General features: G+C 39.1%; 1 protein-coding gene across 1 annotated transcript; it reads left to right on the forward strand.

Annotated features, from left to right (window-relative positions):
* Positions 1–5,218: 5,218 nt before the first annotated feature.
* On the forward strand, positions 5,219–8,389 carry LOC118343181 (probable 2-ketogluconate reductase). The gene is made up of 5 exons (XM_035681935.1): positions 5,219–5,270; positions 6,603–6,981; positions 7,532–7,703; positions 8,029–8,208; positions 8,311–8,389. Exons 2-5 carry the CDS (start codon positions 6,606–6,608, stop codon positions 8,387–8,389), a joined length of 807 nt encoding a protein of 268 aa, XP_035537828.1. The 5' UTR covers positions 5,219–5,270; positions 6,603–6,605.
* The last annotated feature ends 82 nt before the right edge of the window (positions 8,390–8,471 follow it).

Genomic DNA, 8,471 nt, shown 5'->3' on the forward strand with positions numbered 1-8,471 from the left:
ATCTTACATGACCTTTCTGTAATGAGGAAATGGTTGAAAGCTTTTCTCCATTATTAAAATCACATACATTTCATTAAGTAATGTGGTAAAATACTTGTATTTACTTGAATACTTATATTCACTCACATTTCAGAGGGAATTATTCTACTTAATACTCTTACTACATTTATCTGTCACTATAGCTACTAGTTTACTTGTCAGATAAGAATTTACACCCAAAATGTGGCAATCAGTATATAAAAGAAATAAGAAGAATTTACAAATTAAACTATGACTAAAACAGTTCAAATTAGCTTCACCAACTACAACATTAAAATGCTGCTCAGACAGCGTAATAATAAATGAAATAATATGATTATGCTAATATAGCCCAATATATAACCACTCACAAGAGCCATTTTTCTGCCTGATAACTTTTACTGGTAAATATGTTTGTACTTTTCATTTTGAGATACAGGACTTTCACTTGTAATGTACTATTTTTTACACAGTTGTAACTGCTATTTACTTATGCACATGTGGACAGCAAAGGGGAGAGATGGTGGAGTGATGGGGCTGCTGCGTTACCAGCGCCCTATGAGCAGGTTTCGGGTTAGGTTGCCTTGGCTCAAGGGCCACCTCTCGGCAGCTGCACAGGGAGGCTGAAACGTGGCACTCTCCAGCTACCAGTCCACACTTCCATACCTTTTGTGGTCTGTTCTGGACTTGAACTTGGCCACCCTCCGTTCCCAGCCCAACCACCCCTACACACTGAGCTACTGCCGCCTAATCTCCCTACTTCTCTCACCCCTGTATAGTGGTGCCATGGTCTGGAAATATGTTCAGTGCTTTGAGACCTGCCAGCTATTGATTACAATTTATTGCAGACAGAGAACTGTAGCAAAATAAATAAATAAAATAAAATAAAAAATTCCCCCACAAAGTAAACGGTAATAGAAAAGACAGGAAAAATGATAAGATCCCAAACAAGGCACCAAATAGGACTGCTGGGAAATGTCACATTGTGGGCATTTACCTGCCTCATTTCTTTACAGGTCATTTGTATTATTTTGTTATCTTATTTATTCTCTGGATGTGGCATGAGAAAATAGTTATATATATATATAAATAGAATCCAGAATAAATTGAATTTTTCATCTTTCCTTATTTCAGTGCGATTTACTTCTGCCAGAAAATAGAAAGAAGAATGTAGATATGACACCACAGCACTGAAATCATTTATAAAGCCCACAGCAAAGTCATCTGCATTGTTTTGGAGTTTTATTTTTATCTGCTCAGATGATGCAGAGTGAAAAGCAACTACACCTTGACTTCAAAGAGCTCTGTGTTTCCGATAAGCTGAGTCAGAATGAGGCTGTGGACTCACGTCAGCAATCAATTATAGAGAGTTTACTTAAGGACTTTTTCACTTAGTGTCTCCTCTGCACTGTACCATGACAAATGTGACACCACCGCTCAGGTATAAGTCCTCACCTGTCTGCAAACATGAGACCATGACATGCAATGCAATCAATTCTGTCATATTGAGCCATAATATAGTGTTGAATAAGAGGGATGGTGCAGCACTTTTATCAAATGTTTAGATGAAATATGTGATGTATTTTCCTTAAAAACCTCCCGCTTGACCTCCTCGTGTTTGTTGATCAGAGAAGAGCATCGTCAACAATATTCAAAATGCTGTGTGATGATGCAGAGATATGTTTGCTGCGTCTACCACGTGAGTCAGCACTTTGCTAAAAGGCCTCCTGCTGTCGGACGTGGCGGCAGATGGAACTGGAGCTTGGCTGGAGAGCTGACCTGAGCTTAATGAAAGCCTAAATGACTCCTGGCCAGTATAGAAAGAGGGAGGAAAAACGTTGCAGCCTCAGCTACATGGAGGAGAGCACTGGTGGACTAGTGGAGGGGGAGGCAGGGGAGGGGAGGCGATCACCCCTCCAGTGATCCAACGTTCGAAAAAAAATGCTGCAAAAGTGCTCTCTTTGATGCTCCTATAGATAAAATATGATGAAATACCTTCTATAGAGGGTACTAATACTAATCCAGACTAAGCTGCATAACCATAAATACATCTTTCTGCACGCTGGTGCTGCCCTTTTATCTATTTCACCTTTGCCCTTCAAACAGCCTGAGTCCGCCACTGGTGGAGAGACAAAGAATGCACCAGAGAGGATGGGAGGAGGTGGATGAGAAAAAGGTCAAAAGTTTGGGGGAGTGCCCAGGTGACAGAGGGGTGGAGAGGTAAGGGAGAAGAAAGAGAAGAGAGAGCTGGGAGGAGGTGAGGACATATACTTTAAGTTAAAGTGGTGAGATTATGCAACAGTGAAAAGCAAGTAAGCCGCTGATCTGCAGCTGCCTTGCACACATGGCCTTCCCTGATGCTCTGGCTTGTTGCAGGAACACACACACACACACACACACACACAGACAATCACATCAAATAACTCTTTACAACAACTTATTACCAAATTACCAAATCCAGGTGCTGCATGTTAAAAGCTGGATAGATGATCCTGTGAGGGTGCAGAGTCAATTATCAGATTTTATTTACAGATAATTTGAGTGAAAAACTTCGCTGAGAAATACGGAAAAGTAATAATGAAATGAAAGGAATTTCAAAGGTTCTAAATGTACATAAACGACTAATTCAAACCACCTCAAGTTGAATATAAAGAGGCTACATTCAAAAAATATAATAGATTGTAAAGAAGAAGTAGAAAAAACTCTCCTAATTTCATAAAGAATCATTTAAAATTAAGAAAAGACACTGGACCCAAAGAATGTGATTCAGTAAATCCCTCTTCCAGGTCAAATTTCTGTTTTGAATCTCACAAGAAAAGTAAAAATAAGCACAACAACAACAACAACAACAATAACAACAATATAGTCACGTGTTTTAAGGCTACTTCAATCTTTTGCTATGAGATGATAAAAGAGAAAAAAAAAAAAATTCCCTTGCGTGTGAATAACAGGATACTTTTACTTCTCTGTCCTGTAAAAGCACATTAAGGCCATAACCTGCACATTTTTCATCATATTGTAACGGGTAACAAGGAGTAGATCACACATCAAACAGGTTGGGAACCAGTGTCTTACACAGTGTTGCTGTTGTCTGCTGCTTCTGTTGATATGCTACTGCAAATATAAAAACTCAAAGTAGAAGATGAGGTCACATGTGAAGTCCCTGTGCTGCCACACAGACACATGTTAATGTATGACTGCCACCTAGTGGTTACCCTTGTCAAATAACGTTCATGTCCTACTGTAGATTAGAGTACTTTGGGCTCTTAAATAGGTGACATTAAAGAGTGAGCACATGTTTGCTGCACTGTGGCTTGGTGAGCAAGATAACATTGTTATGGTGCAAAATAATTGCCAGCAAAACATTTAGTTTTATTGCTTCTTAAGGAATTTGTTTATATGAATTTCATAAATTTTGCTTATCTGCATTTTATAATTCACTCCCAAAGTTCTTGTATTGTTATAATTTGCATATGTATCATGTGATTAATATATTTTGTTTTTCATATTACTCCACATTATAATAAGGGTTTATTATTCACTTATTTTTTGTGCTTTTGCTTGCTTGTTTTTTATTGTTTTTATCATTTATGTCCTGTTTTTTTATGCTTTTGCTCATGGACTTTGGGTTGCCTTGGGTATGAAATGTCCTATATAAATAAATTTGCCTTGCCTAATTCATATCTTATTATATTCATATCTATCTAGCCTTGTTCATATCTCGCATTATCTTCTACCTTTTACAAATCCATACTTTTAGCACAAAAAACTTGGTCATATAAATAATACATATATATAACTGCCAGTTTGCATGCACTTTTTTCACATTACATGCTCCTCTAATTCTAATTATTATTTGCTGCTACAGTAGCTGAACGTCCCTTTGAGGATAATTAATTTCCTCATCAGAATCCCTCACTGAATTGATGACACCAACAAGCAGATATGAGGAAAAAGTCAGTAGAAAGTTAGAAGCCAAAAATCAACAAGTTAAACTTCTATAAACCCAGAACAGGTTGTTCTCGTTGTTGCTGTTCAGGTCCTTTATGGTGGGTAGATTTCTGACCGTTGGTCGCTGTGCTCACTCTTGTGCAATCACCACCCTGAATTGTGTGTGCCCAGTCACTGTGCATAATGAATCATTCCCCTCCTCTCCTGTCCGTGCTACAGGGGTGCAGAAGACCCTCTGTTTAATCTTCATCTAAAACAAATGGGAAGTCAGACATTGTCCCCTCCCTCTTAACCCTCGGTTTCCACTCCTCAGGAAACAGCAGGGCTGAGAAAAACTCCTCAGGTTGCAACTGAAGGTGAGAACTTATAACAAATTATATGTTCATACATTAAATATTTTTGGATCATTTCATGCATTTTCTCTCTGAGCGTCCATACGTTTGTTTTGGTCTATTTGACCCAGAAGTTTCATGTTAATCATTTATTCGTTTGACCTGTGGACTTTCACTGCAAGCACATTTTTATATGACATACATAAATTCATAGACATTTTGCTTCCCTCTGTTTGATGTTGAATCTCTTAAGGATTTTTTGCACAACAGATCAGCAGTCATTATTGACTGCCTCTTAAATAATTTCTGATGCAGCTTTACAGATAATTGTTACTATCCTTAACTTTTTAACCAGAATGCAAAGTCTCTGCTATGTCCGGTACATGGGGAGACTGTGGGGCCCAGCACAAGCATACCGGCTTCTTAAAGTGACAAACATGCACAGATCTGTACGTCAACTGCAACTACACAAAAAGGTATTGTGAAATCTGCAATTGCCAGTTTAGGCATTTAGCAGATGCCATCGCCATCGGCTTATAATGAGAGTACTCTTGGGGATATGGAGGATAAGAGTGCAAGGTGAGAAGTCAAGGTGTACTTGGAGGAGACTGAGGACAGCTTTTATTTTATGTTTTTACAGAAGTGTGATGATTAAATTATTGTTGAGGTGCAGATAAATTAAGAGTCAAACTATACAGAGTTATACAATATATTACTAAAACATAATTAGTTTAAAACACACAAAACCAATATAAACTATTATTATTATTATTATTATTATTATTATTATTATTATTATTATTTTCCTATAAAGTAGTAGTAGGAGGAAGGGGAGTGGGAACAGAAGCAGTAGCAGTGTTGTTGTTAAAAAAAGGGGGCTCTTATTTTGAAATTCTCCACATTCCCTAAGTAGTTCTTCCTGGTTCAAGAGAGGACAGGGGAAAGGGAAACCAGGAACAAGGAACACTTGTGAGTGCTGTCTGGGCTTTTTAAGTTCCTACTGAATTTCTCATTATTTGAATGTGAGCTTTAAATGTGTCATTGGTTATTATTGATAACAATTTATTATTTTTTTCTGTGTAATCAATGAGAAGTGATCTGAGCAACTTGAGGCATCCATCTTGGAGAGTAGTGTAACAACAGGTCCTAATTTTGACAGCGGTAACTAATCACAAATGCAGTGTTGTGATGTCATATGTAATGTGCTCTGTCATAGGACTCACGAATCCCCCCCCCCAAACACACCACCTCCTCACTCACACACACAGTACAGGAATGAATGCACACAGATTTAAATATCTATAATAATATAATAAATAGCTGGCAGCTTTGAACCATTTGAGATAAAGATACTGATAAAGATGTACTTCCAGAGCCAGATTAACCTCGTCTATCCCAGTCTCTCTGCATTATGTATGTATTAATAATAAGGAATTAACTTGTTTAATAAAACATTCATTTGGTAAAATACACAATAGAAGCGCAATATTTACTTTAGATTATTATTCTTTATATTATATATTCATATGTTTCTTTTTCTCTTCTTTGCAGCTCTTGACTTCTTGACTCTCTGCCCTCTTCCCATCTGGCCATATGTGCCTTATGAACACTTAATTTATAAAGAACCAGGTTGTGAGTTTGTTTCTTATCTCTGTCAGATAAATATGAAGTGTTAGTCAGCAGCAGCCGGTAAGCTTAGCTTAGCTTAGCATAAGAACTGGAGGAAACAGCTAGCCTGGGTCTGCCCAAAGGGAGCAGTAACTTCCTGGTTGCAGCTAAGCGTCATATTTAACTGCTGTACAGATGTAAGAGTGATATTGATCTTATCATTCAACGCATCAGTTTATAACAACCAAATCTGGTATTGGTTAAATGGCCACAGCTCATCACCACGTGGTGAAACTGGAACCTTTTTGGCTTGTTGAGGGTCTGAGGGTCAGGGCAGTTTCTGGCTGTGCCCGGTTAGGAATCCAGCCTTGCAGAACGTTGCATTATTGCTTCATTAAAAGCAATTTTGTTTCCAAAACCACGCCTTAAAAAACACTGCTCACATTGCTTGGAAGGACCAATGCAATACTGAGTTAATTTTACCCTTTGCCAATGGGTAGAAAACCACCCAACAGGGTTGGATCAAGGCACCCAACAGTAATATAGGCTAAAAATAACACCAACACTGGGTCAAAACACTCAATTGGTACTAGCTGGTCAAGTTAACCCAATATGTCTGTGCTGTATTGACTCCAAACTGTGCATAAACTCTGCCCACCCTGCCCTACTAATGTCTGTGTTTCATCCCTCCAGGCAATGGAGGACAACAAACCATGGGCTCTGTTCTCAGAGGTGGGCGAAAATGGTTACCTTGCAGAAGTCACTGATATAATGGAACAGCACTTCCAACTCATCTGCTACAAAGACTTCATGCAAAACCCCAAGCTATACTGCCCTAAAATCCAGGCCATGTTCGTGTGGAACGCCCGTCCTGCATCCGAGCCTTCGCTGCTCAGTTTGCTTCCCTCACTGAAGGTGGTCGCCAACGGAGGAGTGGGCATCGACCACCTGAATGTGTCGTACATCAACAGCCTCGGAGTGAAGGTGACCAACACTCCGGGTGTGGTGAGCGATGCCACGGCAGATATGGCACTGGGTCTGCTTCTGGCATCTGCACGGAAGATCGTTGAAGGTGAGTCAAACCAAGTCAGTTTTATTTATATATATATATATATATATATATATAGTCAAAATCATAAAGCATAAATTTGCCTCAAGGGTTTTAAAATCTGTATGTCACCATGTATCCTAAGACTCTCGAGGTCAAAGGTTAACTAATCCTAACAATTGCAATTGGTCTGGTGTGGCACTGACTACCCCTGAAATCTGATTGGCCACCCCATAATCCTCTTTCAGTCTTTCAGAGGCTGTAGTGGGCTCTCTGTTGTCTATTTTCAAAGTGACCTTTGACCTCTGACCTCAAGCTGTCTGATTGAAAATGGGTTCTGTTCTGCAGACATGCCCACTTCATGCTAATAGCAATGTTAGGCTAGCTTTAAATAATGTAATTCAACACAGTATTAGTTAGATCATCTTGAAATGTGTCAATTAATACTTCTGTTATTCTATTTCAATCACCTGTTCACACCTGGTAATAGTGAATAATGTGTCAGAAACCGCGGTAGCAGCAGGCTTTGATAAAAGGTTTGTGGATTGAAGGTTTTTGCTCCTCTTTTCTGTAGGCCACCAAATAGCTGTGGACCCCAAGACCACCCATATACCAGAAAGCCTGATGGGAGTTGAAGTCACAGGGTCCACTCTAGGGATTATTGGAATGGGACACATTGGCTGCAAAATCGCTCAAAGAGCCAGAGGATTCGACATGAAGATCTTATATTACAACAGGAACAGGAGGTGAAAGTTTGGTGAATAATTGTTAATTTAGTTCATTTAGAGATGAAGAGAAACACATGATCCACTGCAGTTAGCTGTGTAGCTGTATCTTGATGATATTATTACACTTGTGATATCTCCAATCTCAAGACCATAACAGTTTTTAACAGTTCTAAATGTATTTTATATATAATCTCTAAGAGTAAACGTAGAAAAATGTATGTTTTACAATTCTAAGATGAATAATTATCACAATGCCAATATGTAGATATATCTGTACTGTAACCAGATAATCATTGAATCAACAGGACAATGTTAATGGTCAGCTTCATCTTTTCTCGTTCAGGAGTGTTGAGGATGAGCAGGCAGTCGGGGCGAGTTACCGTGAGAACATGGATGACTTGCTGAAAGAGTCAGACTTTGTCATGCTGGCGGTGAACCTGACCCCTGAAACCACAGGCCTGATCAGCCACAGAGAACTGTCGCTCATGAAACCCACAGCAACACTGGTCAACATTAGCAGAGGTGAGGACAATGCTTCTCCTGGACTTTGCTGATCTCCGTTAAAGAACTGCAGAAGTTACTGTGTTAATCTTTAATCGAAGTTTCTTTTGGGTGTCTACGGGATTCTGGTTGTGGATCAGGATGCTTCTAGTCAAAGCTCTGCGCAAGTCTGGAGGATTCGTGCGGCTAGCATTAGAACATGAGCTCAGTCCTGAAACCTTTACCATGACGTTACATTTACACCTTCAACCAGATCACTTCATTTTTCTTAAAGTGAACTATAGA

This window comes from Morone saxatilis, unplaced genomic scaffold (genome assembly GCF_004916995.1).
Source record: "Morone saxatilis isolate NCDOM2014 unplaced genomic scaffold, NCSU_SB_2.0 Contig9, whole genome shotgun sequence".
NCBI classification, from domain to species: Eukaryota; Metazoa; Chordata; class Actinopteri; family Moronidae; genus Morone; species Morone saxatilis.

Excerpts from the sequence above, each read along its gene's own strand:
- LOC118343181 (XM_035681935.1), top strand. The coding sequence starts at position 6,606 with ATGGAGGACAACAAACCATGGGCTCTGTTCTCAGAGGTGGGCGAAAAT. Across the intron at positions 6,982-7,531 it reads TGCACGGAAGATCGTTGAAG|GCCACCAAATAGCTGTGGAC; the intron begins GTGAGTCAAACC and ends TCTTTTCTGTAG. Across the intron at positions 7,704-8,028 it reads TATTACAACAGGAACAGGAG|GAGTGTTGAGGATGAGCAGG; the intron begins GTGAAAGTTTGG and ends TTTCTCGTTCAG.